Raw genomic sequence first — 18,554 nt, forward strand, 5'->3', positions numbered from 1 at the left:
ACATACTCTAGCACCTTCAATCAGTGTGAGTGCCACCAAAAACAGAAAAAAAGAGAAGTGGTGATTGCTGGAGACTGTACTCTCAGGAGCACTGCAAGTGATTTATGCATCAAGAAACTCATGTTAATAATAGTATTCAGTCTCCCTTAAGCTGATGTGGATAATATTGTCTAAAAAGCAGACAGGCTACTGTTGTTCACTTTGGACAAATGACATGGCCATACACAAAGATGCTGAAGAAAGCTTCAACTTTCTCGGCCACTAGAAAACCATCTACCTGTGTGGCTTAGATGATTTAATTGATAGGTATTAATTAACATGGGGCAAACACCTATGGAGACATTTAATAACATTCAAACTAGAATAAAAGAAGGGTGCAAAAATCACGCAAGAGAAATACATAAAGAATTGAGTCAAAAAAAGAATAAGTAATGAAGTGCTTGTATATTAATGCCAGGAGTATTTGGAACACAATAAAAGAAAGAAATGTTTATGAAGTAACTGGGGTCACAGAAAACGTGTCTAACAGAGGGTTATGGTGACAATATTTTTGTGGAAACAGCATTCTGGAGAGACAGAAGAGGTGGGATAGGAAGAGGTATAGTATATATATATACTTAATATACTGTACTGCATGTATATGAAAGTACATGCAGTATATTCATCCACAGGAATTTAAACAAGATGAATGGAGGGTCTCAGAATGTGAGTTTCATAAACATTAAAATGGAAGTGGTAGAATCCACCAAATTCAGATATCAATTATACCTCTGTTTTAATAATTAAATTATGTAATGAAAAACATGTTCTGCATTTGTAAAGGAAAAAGTGGTTATCAACAGGGATGTTAATTTACCCCCAGCATCTGCAGTGGTAGACATGCAAGAAGACCCCAATATATCGCAATATTTTAGCATTAATGTCAGAAAACTATAAATGTGTGTATGATGGCGAAATACATTTTTAGTGTTGCCCATTTTTCTTTAGTTGACAGCAGACTTATGACATAGGTACTTTAGCAGATAGTGGACTAGACCTGTGACTTTACAATGTGTCTTTAAAAGCAAAGAGAAAGGAAACAAACACAAAATACATATCAGACAGCATATAATATCCACTATGCTACAGATAAAATAAGTTGTTGTGTCTTCCTGATAACACTTTAACAGTTTTCTACTGGCTGAGCAGGTCCTTGCAGACTCCTTAACTAGTTGCGTTCATTAAAACCACTTTTAATTTGTTAAATCTGATGAGAATTAGATATGATATTGCTGCTTGGAGCTATTTAGCAGAGCTCTAGCTTTGTACTAAACATTAAGAGTTTAATTACTCTTGCTTTCACACATCAGTGTGCACTTATGCTTTTCAACAGGACTGAGATTGAATAAACTTTAGACATTTCATTGTCACTTTTTGGTAATTTTTGAGAAACAGGGCTAAAGAATACACCTATGATCAAAATTAACCTTTGAGACTCACAAAATACAATTTCACAATGTGTTTAAATTATTACCCACTTCTGGGCTATTCTGCACATATCTTTAAATGTTCTGTCTACAGGCTTTAGCTGGATGTATTTTTAGCAATGATTTAATTTTCAGCTATTCAATTGGCCTGTGCTGGGACCTTCACCTCAAGCTATCTGCTGTATATACTCTATCAAACACTGCTGGATGTTTATGGTCTTGTCTATAGGCCTTGAAAGAAAGAACTAATTTTTAAAATGACTTGCTCAGTGACAGGTTTGAAAAATAATACAAAAATATGTGTGTTAGAAAGACCCATTTGTATTCTTTGCTTATAACATTGAAGCAAAAACAGACCTCTTACGCACAAGTAAATGCACACTCAAAAACCTCCTTTGATGTCTAAATACTGTTGCATAATGTATCAAAATTGACTGCATAAAAGCATGCTTTGTGAGAAAATATTGTGTGGAGTTTTTAAAGGAATTCATTACCTCACATAAAGGAATTCCATTGGATAAATGATTTCTGAAATGACATATCACACTCAGTATTTCACAGAGTTACTTCCATCAATGTGGTATGAATTAAAAGTCAGATACAAGAAGGATTCCAGGTTACCACAACCACAGTTACCCAGGTTTTATACAAGTATAGCTGTGAAATAGAAAGATTCTGTAGTGCAGTTCTAAGTAATACTTTAACAAACTGCAGCATAAGGCAATAATCTAAAGGTGTACTGTAAGTTACAAATACAAGAAAAGAACAATGCAAGCTTCAGTAACATTAAATAATGTATAGAAAATAACGTTAATGATGGTTGTGTTGATGATGATGACCTTGGTGATATTGATGCATGCATGCAGCACAACAAATTGCTGAATAAAAAAAAGGTAATTTTGAACTGATCCAAGTAGTACAGTGCAGGTAATAGCAGTTTATAGGTTGTAAGGCACACAGTGTAGGTGAGATGCCATACAGTATATGTTAAAGCCTGCAATTCCAAATCACCTTTTCAGCAGCACCGAACACTTTAGCAATTCAAAATTGTGAATCTGAATGGTCTATTCAGATCCTTAGGGCTCCTAAACAATCCTTCTCAATGCTGTAGAAGACAAGACATCAGAAAGAGCACAACACTGCACATCATAGTTCCTCACCCCTTCCTCAGCTTTTTTTTCCTGTTTTAACAGCTGTGATTTACAATTACGGCTCCAACCACAAGCTGTTAAAAACATTTTGCTTGACTCTCAAAAGCAGTCACAGGTTTGTTTTCAGTCTCACTGCTAAACATTTCTATTTCATATTTTATTTATAGTGCCACAGCTATCACAGGCATTTCCTATTAGTATGAGGGCACAAACCCTGAAACACTCACTTTCAAAGACATGCTCCCTCTCTACCAGGACTGTGCCAACATCTGTAAATAATGTTTGGTCAGACCAGGGGCACATGATGATAAGAAATAAAAATACAGACATTCAATATGAGTCCCATATTGTATTTGTTTTTCCAATGTATTACAACAGAATAATTTACTATTATTTTTCAGTTTATATCCATTAAATTCTCATCTTGTTTTTGGCAGGGAAGAAGATGCTTCAAATATGCAACTATTCTAATCAGCATCATGCAACAGAGATAAATGTTCCAAATTAAGTTCATTTCAGGGGTCTTCCTGCTTTTTCATGGCAGCATTATTTAATTAATGGCTGCATATTACTTGACACTATCATGAGGGGATAGTCAGGAGAGCCACTAAATTAGGTTATAATGATCTCTCAGTGAGAATATGATTTTATTGTTGACGAATACTGAAAATAGTTTCTTATCACAAAATGACTTTTAGATTCTGTGTAGGATTCCTCCTGTAACAAAATGATGATTTATCAAATATAAAATTGGTGACTATTTTCAAGGCTTGGCTTGAGTGGCTATGGTAATAATATTTGCTAACTCCATTCTGTGAAATTCACAATAGCCCCAGTATTTGACCACAGTACTGGGAGCTTTGCTGTGTATCACAGATGGTGTCAGCTGCAATCTGTCAATGCTGCCTGTATTTACAGTACTGCCATCAGTAGTGGTCCAGCATTTCTTCACCAGCTCAGACCTGTGATGGATCGTTTATGTTACACCTGCCAGGTGTTTTCATTTAATGCATACGAAAAACACTGTAAAAAGAGCAGCTTTACTAATCCGCATCAGATGTCACCCTCAAACTTTTAACTTTTTTGAACTTCTAAATCGATTGAATAAATCATCTGTATGTACGTCTTATATGTAATACAAGACATTAGATTTATCTTTAAGAGTACCATTTCTAATTATGCTGTTGTGGTAAATCAAATATAACAGTAATGGAGTACAGCATATACAGTAAAGCGTGCAAAAAGGTCATAACAGCACTAGTCGTTACATTACCCATGAGCAGGCAGACATATAACATGTAACACTATGGGCACACTGACTATTCTATATTGTCTATCCTGATCAGATGGACAATTTGTCCAGTTGGCCCAGTTGGAAAATAAGTTATTACAATTGTTGTACAACACATTTGCTTTAAATGAATATAAAAACATTAAACTACAAAGATTGCAATTGAGAAGAGGACATTTAGCGCACTTTTCCAGTACAGATGCAAGTAACTTACTGACATAAGAGCCTCTTAATGCTGTTAGCTGGTGGATTGTGGAGAATCCACCACATGGGCTGGCACAGTGTTCACTCTCTACCAGTGTTAGAGAAATACAAGCCTCCCACTCTTATTCTTCAAACTCTTGGCATTTAGGTGTGTCCTTGGGTCCAGGTTGCTCTTTTAAGATGAAGGCACATTTATACTTTATTCTGGTTTTCAATTCATCTTCATTCTGGACTTGAAATTCTATTTTTTTTTACTATTTCTCGTTTTGATACGCTGTATCTTTAAATTCAGGGATTGAACTCCAATTTTTAGATCCATTCTCGATGCATTTGGTTTTCCCTTGCTCTTACAAGGTATTTTATTTGTTGAAAATTGAGATATATTGATTGCAAATAGAAGCTGTTCATCTTGATCCAAACCGCTTCTGAGAATAACAGGCCATACTGATATGTCAACATACTGAGATTCAGGTTTATAGATCTTTTATCAGGACTGTGACAGTAAGAAATTAATTGTGCTGGAACAACACTGACATCTAGTGGCATTTGGATGTTGTTCTCAGGACTTAACTGAGAGATTTCGGAGATCATGCCGGAAATCAAATCACAATATTTATTTAGAGTACAGATCATTGTAGTTTTCTACAATTCAGTTACCCTTTTTTTTAAATGTAGTTACACAGAATTTTTGTTACTTCCTTATTGTAATAATAACTTTTTATGATGTTGTTAAATGCTCTTAATGAGTATTTAAATATGTGCTTCCATTATGGTCACATTTCTTAAGTTATGTTCTCTGCGCACCATAGGGGGACGCTGCTGTACACACAGGAGAGATGCTGTATGATACGTGAAACTACAAAACGCCGTAATTACAAACATATATTTATTTTCATATTGTCTTTTCTTATTCTTATTCCGCATCTTAAAAAATGATGTTTCCATAAAAAAACAACTATTCAGTTTCGGCGAGACGATAGTGAGTGGAGAGAATAATTTCAAGTATAGTCTTTCTCGGTTTACTTAGTCCGTTTTAGATTGAAAGCAAGGCCGAGGTTTGATATTCCCTTTTCTTATTTTCACTCGTTATTACGCAGAGACATCTGTGCAGTTTCTTGCTCATTATCTTTAATATAAGTTTGCTATGGGCCAAATTACAAGTCACCGGATGAAAAGCTTTCACTGAAAGAAACATGCCTTCGTAACAATCCATCTATTTATACTCATTATTCCTTTTGTGATTCAGCTAAATCACTGAGGAGATGCAGCAATTTTAACATATACAGTATTGAATTTTTGTCTATTATAACCAAAAGAGCTTTACAAGTTCTAAAAGCTTCTGAGGCTTCGTACTGGCACTGTTTCAATAAGCTAACCTTCCCTTTGAAGGAAGGTCTTATCGGGGCTCAAAGCGTGGTAGGTAATGCTGTAAGCAAACAGGAATGCTATGAGACTGGGAATTATTAAAAGCAAAACCTTTAAAATGATTTTTAGTTTGTGATCTTGGCATTTAAAAAAATGTTTTTCATTTCCTTTATTTTTTCATCAATACAATTCCCCCTTGAACATTCTGTAAATTTTATAGTGCTGGTGATTTTGTTCTTTAGGTCCACTAGTTGTCACATTGACATGTTTGAATGTGAGAATTTTTCACATTGCTTAAAAAAAATCAAATTATAGCTTCTGTTCTTTTTGAGTTGATTCCTCGTGGTTAATATAGAATGCTCTTTCTTCACAGGTTTACTCATGTAGACTATTTGATTTGCTGGTGTACAAAAGATAAGTTTACTGTGCCTTTCTGTAAAGGATGGGCTGAAAGCCAGAGAGAAGAAACCTGTCCTGGTGTGTGAGTTGGCTGACCAGGCACATTTCCTTATTCACATCATCTTCTTACCTCCATGTGTGACACCTGAGCAGCATCAAAGTCTCTCTGTAGCTGAGGCACGTTCTTTAATATTTAATCAATGCAGTCCCTTTCTCCCTTTTATGTTTTTGTCAACTACTAAAATTAATTAATTATGGCACCTAATACATAAAACAGAATAATCAAGGGGATAACTGGAGAAACCGCAAACAGCCATAAGCTCCATGAGTGACATGTGCCACAAATAAGACAAACACGAATCCTTGTCAATAAAGCAGCTGACACGTGGGACAGGTCTGGCTGAATCATGTTTCCAGCAGACACCTCTCAGTACAGTGTCTCCGTCTTTCCCTGTGCTCATGTTTTTTTTTCAACACTCCCAGCGATGACGCAGTGCCTTCTTCTCTGGGTTCTGACTCAGTTTAAGCTCCGTAGATAAATTCATTGAACCTTCAGCTTTATGAGTTGCATGTTTTCCACTGCTTTCTGTACTCTGTATGAGAAATAATCTCTTTCATGTGTAACGCTCCAAAGAAGTTTCAGATCTGTTTCAACTTGGTTAAAAAGTTGTTCTAACAGTAACCATCCCCCAATTTATCAATGATGTACAGTAACAACTGGGAATTGTCAAACACTCTGTGCTTTAGACGCACTCTAATGATGTACAGAATCAGCGATTAAATTCTACCTTCTCATTAAAATAATAACCCTAAATGTGAGGAGCTCTGAAACCCAGCATCAGCATAGCGTTTATGCTCATTTCTAACCCTGTCCTGCCATCTAAGTGTTGAAACTATTGGGGGAAAAATAGGTCAATTAAAGTTCAACAACATTAATCAAGAAGGAGTTCATCTTGAATGAAAACCAGATGCCCAGGGTGAAGGTCTGCTGCAGGCCAAGGAATGGGACACACTGCAGCAATAAAAACACACTGTTAGGAAGCTGACACGACTGTCTAGGCAGTCCTTCAGCCTGATGCACCTAACAGGTCTACAGAACAGAGGCCAGCTGTATAAAACGCCTTCATTTTATTTCTTCTAGGTGTTGTTTGAATTTAAGGCTGTTACACGGGGAAGCTAAGGGCACTGATGTCAAGGAAAAAAAGAATATTGTAATACTTTAAAGTTAGCACTCTGCGCTTGAGCTATTTTATGCAACCGACCAAAGCCGACTACTACCCACATGAAAGTAACATTTGGCTGTACTGTAACTTTACAGCTCAGAGGCGCTGCTCTGCCGCTGGCCGGTGACGTCACACTCCCTTCCGGGTTGAAACCTCTCCTCATCACATGATCAGGGGTGCGGGTCATATGACTTCGGTGCTCGGGGACTGCTGGCCAGGGAGCTGGGGAGCTCGCCGTTGTTGTCGTCGTCGTCGCCGCTGCAGGATGATCGTTAAGCTCCTATCGATTTTGGCTGTATGGGCTTGTTCGTGCCGGTGCCGGTGCCGGTGCGGGGCCGAGAGCTATATTGTGGATGATGAGATCGGTCTGGGGCGGACGTTTGATGGCATTGGCGGTCTGAGTGGCGGAGGGGTGAGAAGTGTGTTATACCGCTCGGCTTGTGATCAGAACTATAAAAACTAAAGGCCTGAGTGCAGCAATTTTCCCTTGGTCATTCAGGCAATCGTTTCGCTTTCTAGCCTACGAATATGTGGTTAAGTGTGTGTGTGTGTGTCTCTGTGTGTGTGTCTGTGTGTGGAGGCAGTGGTTTGTTTCAATCAGTTCGTGTTGCTGTTTCACGACCTTCCTCCAAGCTTGCGAAACTCTTGATATTAAATGAATATATAATACATTACAGAGAATAGCAAAAGGGTTTTTGTCTTCACATTTTAGGCATATATTATTTTAAAAAGAGCAACATGCCCCTAGCACACCTCGTCAAACCTGTTCCCTTGTTTGCTTCTTTTCTCGGAAGGTGACGTTTTAAATTATTATTACTTTAGTTTTTCGTGAATCCATTTTTTTATCTCGTTTTCTGTTTGTTTTTAGGCAACATCGCGTCTTCTTGTCAACTATCCCGAGCCTTATCGTGGACAGATATTGGACTACTTATTTAAGGTATTCGCTTGCCTACAAATACCATAATAATATTATATATGTTATTTTTCTAATGCTAAATACAGTACACAAAATAAATAGAGAAGTGGGTAAAAACCTGTAACCTGCATTTTTTCTTTGTCTTGTATGTAGTGTTATTGAAGATCCTCAACATCGATTATGGGGAATCAATGTGCTGGTATTCAAATTGATTCAAGTGTTAAGTGATAGCTTGACACTGGAGTTCACGGCTGATCATTATGGTCTCCAATTTACAAGTTCTCTTTTTGACGCTTGTCGGTTAGGAAAGTGTCCAAGAGGGAAGCATAATTTCCATCTGACATACACAACTGTTACTATGTGGTTATCATATGAGGTGACCTGTGGTGTGGTTGATGTTATTTGAAAACAGTTGCTGTTTGTTTAAACTGAATCGGTTAGGACCAAGGTTTCAAATGTTTTTAGCTTATAACTCTCTTTGAAAATGTCACACACTTCACAATTCTTGTATTTGTAGTGGGAGTCAAAACATCTGAAATTGCCTACCACACAGTTTCCTTATCTTTTTTCTGTGGTTATCTAGTTCTGAATGTCAGGCTTCTTGGAATTTCTAGAGTTTAACAGCTTCTGTGTAGTGAGCATATCGGAAAGGCATGTTTCTCTGCTGTTCAGAGCTTGGCTCCTCACCCTAGTAAAGTGCTCAAACACTGACAGAGATGTGTGAAAAGATTGTGTTTTTCTGATTTCTGAATTTTATAACAATGTAAAGTTATGGATACTTTCTTTTTTTTACTTTGTTATATTCAGGAACAAGGTCTGCTGCGATCTGATTACTTTTCTCCTTGTAGCTCGTTTTGCCAGTAGCCTGGTTGGTTATATAGGAGGGATTTCATAATCATAAGTAATTTTCATAATCAAGTTTGCACATTTTTATCATTTAACATTGACAGAGCATGATGTGAAGTTTTTTTTTTATTTTGTCTTGCATAGTCGAGTATTCATACTTTCCCGAAGTCTAATAAAACACCCTTTTTTCTAGCCAAACTTCGGAGCCTCCTTACACATTTTGAAAGTTGAAATTGGAGGTGATGCACAAACTACAGGTACTATTTTGTACATTAATATGAGTTGTTAGGAAAAAGTATAAAAATCAAGCTAATTAGACATTATTGCAACTTTGATTAGTTTCTTTCACTTCTATGCGCCTGTTTGCAAATGTGTAAGGAAATTGATAGTTCTTGAAGTGCGCCATGTTTAAGGAATGCCCCCCTGTGGGCCTGTCTGTTTGCGTTTCTAAATCTCATCCAGCCGTTTCTTGAAAGAAGCCAGAGATCCGGCTTTAACAACATGGCTGGGCAGCTTGTGCCAATCCTCTGTGTAAACAAAGTGTTCTCCGTTTTAACTGCACTCTCCTCTCGTTGGCGTTTCACGTTGGGTTCTGCAGATATGCATGGGGATGGTTTTGTCAGTACTTCGGTCAGTACTCTGACTGCATGAATCCGGTCCCGTTATAGAGTGCATTGAGATTGCAATGCTGCTGCGGAATGCCAGTTTTTATTCTTAATAGCATATTTTTAGGCACAAATATCTATAACCATCTGTAAATGAAAGCTTGAAGCTGGACTGTGACCTACTGGATGCACATGTGGGTGTTTGTGGCAGATGGCACGGAGCCCTCTCACATGCACTACGAGGATGATGAGAACTACTTCCGTGGATACGAGTGGTGGCTAATGAGGGAGGCGAAAAAAAGGAACCCAAATATTACACTTATCGGTGAGAAATCTACTGTTTGCACTTTACGTGGGCATTGGACATCTCTTTTAACCCTGTATAAAATCAGCACTAATGTATCTCATCCAGGATTTGCTTTTGTTTATAGTGCATGATATTAATCTGTTTCCTGAGGCAGGTAAGGCTCTAAAGTTCCCTTTTCATGTAATTCCTGTAGGTCCAGGTGGCGTTTTGTCTGTGGAGATGATAGAAACCGGTATATGTTCAGTGAAGCGTACTGGGAGGTTTGTGAGGGGTAAAGTGAAGGGAGCTGATCGCAGGCCAGGGCAGGGCTCACTTGTGTGCTGGGCTGCAGGATGCAGTGATGCTGCTTCTCTCTGAAGGGCTGCCTTGGGCTTTCCCTGGATGGGTGGGCAGAGGAAAGAACTGGCCCTATGACTTCCCTGATGTCACTGCCTATTATGTCGTGTCCTGGATTATTGGAGCCAAACAGTACCATGACCTGGACATCGATTATATTGGGGTGTGTACACTTTTGTTTTGCATGTTATCTACTATATTTAGTTTTAGTCTTTACATTAGCATATACAATGCAGTATTGTAGGGATTTTCTTGATGTGACATATGAGTCATTTCAGTCTTTCCAGCCTGATGGCTTGCGGAAGTGAATCCATCCCAAAATCCTGTCTATTCCCTAAGGCGTGAGTAATACATTGTCAAAAGTTGGGGAAAATATTGTATCTCTTCCTTAAAGGGAAAAAATGAAAACTTTTCAAAGTTTGCTTTAAAGAAAAGTCATTATCGTTTTTTGTTTCATACAGATATGGAATGAAAAGAGCTTTGACAGCAAGTATATTAAGGTATGTAAAAAGAATGGACAATGTTTTTTATTATTTTTAATTTTAAAAATATTTTTTTTAAATATCTCAAGCATTCCTTTAAGGATTTTGTTATGGTTTTAAATTGCAAACCCCTTTGGACTATTACAAAAAGTAAATCAGCCACCAACATTTGATTCCATTGTAAGATAATATAAATGGTTTGGAAAGTGCAGTTAATTTGTGAGGCAGGTTTCTGTTTTATCAGCACTGCATTGAATGACCCACATGCAGTTGTTTAAGTACACTTGCCATGTTACAAGAAGGCTGAGTGCTCCAATGTAGTAGACATGGAATCTTGTTTTTTATCTTGGCATGTTTGCTTGAACCTGGTGAGGAAATGGAGTTTCATGTTCCAATAATGAAAACATTAGAGTTGTCTTGACTCACTGAGTCGTGACTCTGAAACTTTACCTTTCCAGTGTTTCAAGTGTACAGTAATAATCGGTAGTTTGTCTGAAATTCCTGTTTTGTGTCTGTATATTTAATTGCTGTGTTAATTACAGACCACAGCAGCAAATGAGAACTTGATACAGTTTTTATTGACTTAAGACCTTGCCACTCCCCCTGCCTCTGTGAAAGTGCTAGCAGCGTAAATGTGGTCAGTATGCGTCTTTCAACAAAAACAATGATTCCATCAAAGTTTGATGTTTGCTTTTCACATGTCATGAAATCGACAGGCTTATGAGCATTTCCAGTGCTAGAATTGTAGTAAAACACTCAGTTGCTTTACTGTGACTTTTCTAGGATGCTCTGTGTCCTTTTTATGAGCTGTAATTTGCTTGTATGGTGTCTATTGCTAAGGTTCTTCGTGAGTCTCTGGATAGAGTTGGCTTAACCAATGTGGGCATCATCGCAGCAGATGGAGACTGGGAAATTTCCAGTAAAATGGTAGTAGACCCATACCTCAATGATGCCATTGAGATTATAGGGTAAGTAAAGAGAATGTAGGGTTCTCTAAGAAAACATTTGAAAGATCTTGCTTCTGCTTAGCTTCTTTCCACTGTTTCCTGTTTGTAGTTGTCTCTCTTTGATGACTGATGAGGACTTCCTGGTGTAGACCATCATAGGGAGTGCATGGTGGAGTCATCATACCTAGTAATCAACACACACGGGAGACAGCTGCTGTGGGTTTTTAGTAAAACATTTGTAATTACTAAAAAGGAGTTTTTAAGTTGAAGTATCATGAAAAATTTTAGAATGCCTTGGGCTAGTGGAAATCCTGAGTTGTGAAGTAATTTTTGGAAAGTTAGGAAGAGGACTTTTTTCTTGGGTTGTCGAGTTGCTATTTTGTGTCATTCAGGCTGATCTTTCTGAAAATCTGGTAAACTGAGGTCTTTTAAGTGCGTCTCTTCAGTTTGCCTGTATCTGAATGTTGGTGGCTGATTTATACTCCCCTGTTTAATTCTTTATTTAAGTTGCTGAAGATCTGCAGTACTGCCCCGAAAGGGCTTTTGACTTACAGTCCTTAAGCACAGGACACAGTGTTCTGTTCACATACTTTCTACCAAAGACTTTTTTGTGTTTATTTCTGTGAAGAAATGTGAAGTAGCTGTTTTACCTGTGTAACTGGTTAGCGTTATGGCATGTGGAAAGCTGAGATAGTTGTCAGTTCAGTTGAATTCAGTTGACTCTTTTGGATCCTGAGTCACTTTCTTGCATTTTTCTCTTTCCCTCCCTCTCCCGGTACAAGCTCCTGCGCTATACGCTGGATAAGAGTGGTTTGGAACGGGTTAAAATAATTGCCAGTGATAACCTGTGGGAACCCATCTCACTTTACATGCTTCTTGATGCAGAGCTCCTGAATGTGGTTGATGTCATAGGGTATGATCTCTAGATTGTTTTCCCATGATTTCCTGCTCTTCTGGAAGACGTGTTGTTTAAAACTTGTATTTAAAAATTGTTTAAGTCCGTCAGTAGAGTACGGGACAGAGGACAGTTGTGCAGAATACTCACAAAACACTTATAAACATTTTACAAGTCCTGTTCTAGGGTTGAATTAGTACTGAAACATGTCAAGATGTGTATTGGAGAATTCTAAGTGCAAACATTCGTAACAGTGCATAAATACAAATGTAAAATCCTGTAAAATTCACAACAGAAGCTTTCCGTTTTCTTTCTAGGGCCCATTATCCAGGAACTACAACAGTGATGGAAGCACTTTTAACACAGAAGAAGCTGTGGTCCTCTGAAGATTACAGCACTTTTAATGATGATGTTGGAGGAGGGTGTTGGGCTCGGATCTTAAATCAGAACTATGTTAATGGACGAATGACTGCGTAAGTTTTTGTTTACAACTACAGACTGTTGAAGTGAATCAGTAGTGTGAAAATATATAAACACTGAGGAGAACTACAACTTTACTTAATGGCAGTAATTGTTAACTTATTTAGTCCGGGTGAATATGGTTAGGCACTTTAAAAAGAGTTCGGGTGGGTCTTTTTCAACTTTAAAAAGAGGATACATTAACTTGATAACTTTGCACACTGCATGTAGCTGAAGTTTTGTATGTTTTAAGTTGTGATCTATTGCGTGTGCTATAGATACAGGGTCCTGTAAAGAAATCTTTGATTTTTTTAGCACTATATCCTGGAACCTGGTTGCTAGTTATTATGAGGACCTGCCTTTTGGCCGTGATGGGCTGATGACCGCTCAGGAGCCGTGGAGTGGACACTACGTGGTGGAATCTCCCATATGGATAACAGGTTTCCGTTTGTCTTTCAGCTGATAAGCCAGGCTTGAAGACCATTTTTTTTTTCTCCAGGGGCTCAAAAATTTAATTATAAAAAAGTAGATTTTGTTTTAACAGTAGTAGCTAAGGCTCTGGACCTGTAACTGGAAGGTTAAGGGTTCATGGCCTTAATGGAGCCCTGCTATTGTGCCCTGCAAAACGCTTCCCTTGGATTGCTCCAGTAAGATGGCCGCCTGTATAAACACAAATTTTTACCCGTGTCTTACACAAAAAATATTGTGGGACATTTATGTGATTATTTATGTGGTTGCTGTACAGTAGCCGAATCACCACAGATTGGAGGATGTGTTCCAAACTTTGTGGGGGGCTTTGCTGAAGGCTTCTTGTGTTTCAGCCCACACCACGCAGTTCGCCCAGCCAGGATGGACGTATCTCCAGACCATTGGGCACCTGGCCAGCGGCGGCAGCTATGTGGCACTAACAGATGGGTTAGGAAATTTTACAATGGTCATTGAAACCATGGTACGTTAGAAGATCTCTCTGTATCTTGCGTTTCCTAGAGGCTTTTTTTCTTAGGGAAACATAATTTAAAAGCTGATTTTTTAGCAATGTTATTGTTAATACTTTTTCAGTTTTCTTAGTTTTATAAATCAATTTGTCTCTATCATCAGCATCCAACCTCCAAAGATGTATTATTGAAATGAACCTAATTTACAAGACTATAAAAATCTACCACTTCTCTTTCATTGGCAGTGAGGCTGTTTTTTTATTTTGCAGACACATCATCACTCAGTTTGTATCAGACCTCCACTCCCCGTCTTCAATGTTTCTGCCCAAACTGCAATTTTCAACCTGAAGGGATCTTTTGTAAGTATCGGAAGACTTTTTTGTTTTACATATGCCAATGCGCAAATCTGCTTGCAAGCTAAAAACTGCATATCGGTTTTATTTTAGGCTGGACTAACAATGCTTCACGTATGGTACTCCAGGTTTGATTTCAAAACGAATAAATCTACTTTCTTCAAACAGCTCGACCCACTTAAGGTAAAGACTTATTAAAAGCAATTGCTTGTTCTGTCATTTTCTAAGAAGAACTTGAGGGTCACGCCTGGCGTTTCACAAGCGTGGCCTGTAATGGTCGTGGAAATGAAACAAGCAGTCAGATGTTCGGAATCTTCTGCCCTGTTGTCATCAGGTCACAATGCAAGGAAACACGAGTTGCCGCATTCATTAGACTTTCTGTGTTCTCTCCAGCCTGCGTTTGGAGATTTTTCTCTTTTACTCTGCTGCATAATTTGTTGGTACTTTTTATGATCTTAATAGTAACGGCAATCATAAATTGCAGGATTGTTTTTTAGGTTTCCAACGGGTCCTTTGCTTTGAAGCTGGATGTGGACGAGGTTTACACTTTAACTACACTAAACACGGGCAAGAAGGGCAGCTACCCTGAGCCCCCTGGCTCGACTCCTTTCCCAAAACACTACAAGGATGATTTCAAAGTCCGTGAGTATTAAGGGAGAGAACAAGTTGGGAGAAACTTTTTCCTTTAAATTGTACTTCAAAAGTATTTGCAGTGAAACTCTGCCACATACTTAAATCTTTAAAAAAAGGTTTTCCTGCATTACCAGCCTGTGCCAGCTGACGAGTGCATTACTAGCCTGGCTCTTTGCTCTTTGCTCCTGCTCTGGTTGGTGCTCTGCCTCACATGACTGCTGTTATGTATTAACTGTGTTAACTGCATGTTGTTTTGCTTTAAGTCCTTTACCTCATCAAAATCCCTTGTTTAACAGTAGGGGTGGAAAATGTTTGCTGCTGAAATGGGCAATTCCATTTTTTGCACAGCACGAAGAAAAATGTTTAAAAAGACAATGGTTTTAAATGCAGATGAAAAGGGCTGAGATGAATTAAAAACAATGTTTTAATTAAAAAGGCAATTTTTGTTTGACAGGCTCGGTACTTTGGTTGGCTGGTTAATACAAACACAAAGGGTTTAGTGCACAGTGGTTTACTAAAATCTAAATGTGCTTTGATGAGAAATTTCTGAACATCTGTTGGAACTGGTTCTTAAGTGCTAATACACCTACATATAAACTTTCAAAGAACTGTAAGTAGAACAGAAAGTGGAACAAGAAGCTGTTATCTGCAAAAGTGAAAACAGATATTCTTCTAAGCACGTCTTCCTCTTTCTGACTAAAGTCATTAATGTGGTTACATTTTTTTTAATCTGTCAATTTACAGTTCACTGTACAGGACTTTTGATTAAGGTCTGTAATTAAAGAATGCACAACATATCAGAGTGTGACTATGTCTCAGTCTGTTATTTTTAATTGTCACTTTTCATTTTTGTTATTGTTTTGGGTCTAATCTCTAAGTCTAATTTCTCTAGGTCTAGGATTTCTGAAAAGGGATATGTTGAAATATTGCACAGTAGTTTACCTGCTTTAAAACAATGAGTGAAATGATTAGCCTTTGTATTGCACATTGATTTAGGCAATCCTTATTGCATGAGACATATGTAGGACTTTTAATTTTGTAACTGGTTTGTCCCCCGTCTACTGTCCTTGCGGCTGAAATGCTTCATGAAGTTGAAGTCTGCCTGTCCATGTAGGTAACCCCTCCTTCACTGAGGCTCCAAACTTTGCTGACCAGACAGGGGTGTTTGAATATTTCATCAACATGAGTGATCCCGGAGACCATGTGTTCACCCTGCGACAGGTGGTTACTCAGCGCCCTGTCACCTGGGCAGCAGATGCTGACCAGACCATCAGTGTAATTGGAGATCACACATGGCAAGTACTGTGATATTAAACCTGAAACAGCTCTAGAAATTAGTGCATATGGTTTGTATTTTCGTCTGTTTTTGTTTTGGAGGGTGTCGGGGGCTGTTGAAGTTAAATATGTTCTTTATTTAAAAACTTGTGCCTCCCTCCCCCAAGTTTCTTAAAGCCATGTTTTTATCAAAAAGGGCACCAAAGGTGCATTTGTGCACATTGCTTAGGTTCTGCCCATCACTGTGGAGTACATGCAGTGTTTTTTAGTCGTATGGTAACTTGGTTTGTCTCCTGTCTTCTAGGCAGAACATGTCTGTGACTTGTGACATCTACATTGAAAAGCCTAACACAGGAGGCGTGTTCATTGCTGGCAGGGTGGATAAAGGAGGACAATCTGTTAGAAATGCAGAAGGCATTTTCTTCTGGGCCTTCGCAAATGGCACTTACAGAGTCACTAATGATCTCCGTAAGTTGTTCTGTCATTTCAAGTCGTCCCTTTCTGAAAATCCAGGAGAGAAAAAAAGAATATCCTGCAGAAGCTCTGTCATCACTGGCAGTCTCATGGCCATGTTAATGGCCAAATTAATAAGCAGATATCACTGTTGCAAAAGACATTGCTTTGAAGGATGTGTTATTGAAGTATTAAGCAATTTCTTGTTCTAAATAACAAATTCCCATCAGGAGATGTGTTGCATTTAAGTTTCCCAAGTGATTAAAAAATCATTCTGAATCATTTCTCAGGTGCTTGTGAAGACGAGTAACTGACCCAAAGCGTTTCTGTGTCTCCCAGGTGGACAGGTGGTACTTGCGTCGGGGATGTCTGGAACAAGAGCAGGGGTTTGGCACACCCTAACGCTTAATATCGAGGTTCGTTCTGCGAAGCCTTCGTGCTTCATGTTTGGATAAGCAAACCGCAGCCTGTAATTGTTTCTCCATACTGTCGGGCAGTAGAATTCCTGGACCTGAAAGAGGGAGAGGAAGCCGCAGACGGGCGAGATGGATGCTCACGCTTGTGACCCCCCGTGTTCACTTGTGTTTCTGTGCGCAGGGGGAGCACGCCTGGGGAATGCTGAACGGATACCCGCTGTGGAAGAACGTGACCATCCTGGGACCTGAGGAGGGCTGGGCGGCTATAGGCACGCTCGGGTTCGAGCTCGCACAGTTTGACAACTTCAGCGTAGACGCCAGCTGATTTCATCTACCTCTCCTTTTAATGAGGCCGATGACATGCATAATGAAGCTCATTGTAATTAGATCTACTAATGAAAAAGACAGTTTCTAATGAAATGGTTGGATATTTTTGCATTGAACTTTGAATCATGATCTTTGAAATGTGATTTTGATCATTTTTTTTCTTCAGAACAATTTATATAAAAGTACTACTGGTTTAAATGGTTTTTCTGATACTTTTTCTGTAGGAAATTTGCACTTAACAGTTTTCTTGCTCTGTCTGCCTTAAAAGCACATTTTATTTTTAGAACAAAACTTTTAAATGTGAAGAAAATGAATGTGGAAAAAAATAGCCTATGGCCTTATTTCACAATGTCTTCAAGCTAAGTTCCTTTTTCTTAAAGGGAATGTACATCTTTTAGAATAGTTTCAAATATACTTTTATATGTCCCCATCTTGTAGTTTATGTAGCAAACGGTTTATCTGATGTATATTGTCTGAGACCTTGACTGTAAAGACGGCACTCTCAGAATTCCAGAATAATTTTGACATAGAGAAACATACGGGAATGTCAAAGCAATATACATTAGAAACCTGTACAGCACAGTTTAGTTTTGTTTGCATTAGTTTTATAGACAATTCCTTAAATGACTTGAACAGGTTCAGGAAACCATCGTAAGTAAAAAAAATATGAGGATTGAATGATCTATTTCCTAAGAAAAACACTGCTCGTAATGTTGAAATTGCACACGTACTGGAGTTGGGGAATGCATTGAATGTTATACGTGAGGCTTCAGTTTGAACTGACCCAGCTGCCACTCATTCCAAACCAGCTCTGCTGGGGCTGCTTCTCTCCAGGCAGATGGGATGGAAGTCTTTGTTAAATTATTCAGCCTCCAGGTGTTGGGTTCCACGTGTGGGATTGGAGCACAGGCAAAGTTTTGATTTTATGAAGTTATAGCAGAGAAGAGATGTACAGTACTGTGTGTAGTTTGCTAGCAATCCATTGACTCAAACTCTAATGTTTAATATATGGTACTGTATGTGTATATAAAGGGATATTTTTTACTGTAACTAAATTATAATCCTGTATATATATTGCCTTTTGTCCTTTTCTGCAATTAATAAAATTGTGGTGTTTTGGGGTCACTCAATTCTGTGTTGTCTCACCTTAACTTTAAAAGTGTTTAGTTTGGGTTTTGTGTTTTATTTCAATATAAGAATATAAGAGAGTAGTGTCCTACTCTCAGGCACCAGTAACGCCTGTGCTCACTTCAACATAACCAGGAAGCGC

At 38.4% G+C, this 18,554-nt stretch overlaps 1 protein-coding gene across 3 annotated transcripts; it reads left to right on the forward strand.

Annotated features, from left to right (window-relative positions):
- The first annotated feature begins 7,278 nt into the window (after nucleotides 1–7,278).
- Nucleotides 7,279–18,414, forward strand: LOC148827918 (galactocerebrosidase-like). 3 transcript variants are annotated; one of them, XM_088925389.1, is made up of 17 exons: nucleotides 7,279–7,511; nucleotides 7,968–8,036; nucleotides 9,055–9,118; nucleotides 9,678–9,791; nucleotides 10,133–10,272; nucleotides 10,571–10,609; nucleotides 12,321–12,451; nucleotides 12,751–12,906; nucleotides 13,208–13,332; nucleotides 13,714–13,841; nucleotides 14,097–14,186; nucleotides 14,274–14,363; nucleotides 14,678–14,822; nucleotides 15,928–16,112; nucleotides 16,397–16,556; nucleotides 16,881–16,957; nucleotides 17,139–18,414. In XM_088925389.1, exons 1-17 carry the CDS (start codon nucleotides 7,287–7,289, stop codon nucleotides 17,280–17,282), a joined length of 2,082 nt encoding a protein of 693 aa, XP_088781515.1. In that variant the 5' UTR covers nucleotides 7,279–7,286; the 3' UTR covers nucleotides 17,283–18,414. The 3 variants fall into 3 exon arrangements, with proteins under 3 accessions (XP_088781515.1, XP_088781516.1, XP_088781517.1); XM_088925390.1 differs by lacking the exon at nucleotides 12,321–12,451 and adding an exon at nucleotides 11,432–11,559 and having other exon boundaries at nucleotides 7,283–7,511; XM_088925391.1 differs by having other exon boundaries at nucleotides 7,298–7,511; nucleotides 9,594–9,791.
- The last annotated feature ends 140 nt before the right edge of the window (nucleotides 18,415–18,554 follow it).

Source organism: Atractosteus spatula, chromosome 9 (genome assembly GCF_055471065.1).
Source record: "Atractosteus spatula isolate fAtrSpa1 chromosome 9, fAtrSpa1.hap1, whole genome shotgun sequence".
Taxonomy (NCBI): Eukaryota; Metazoa; Chordata; class Actinopteri; order Semionotiformes; family Lepisosteidae; genus Atractosteus; species Atractosteus spatula.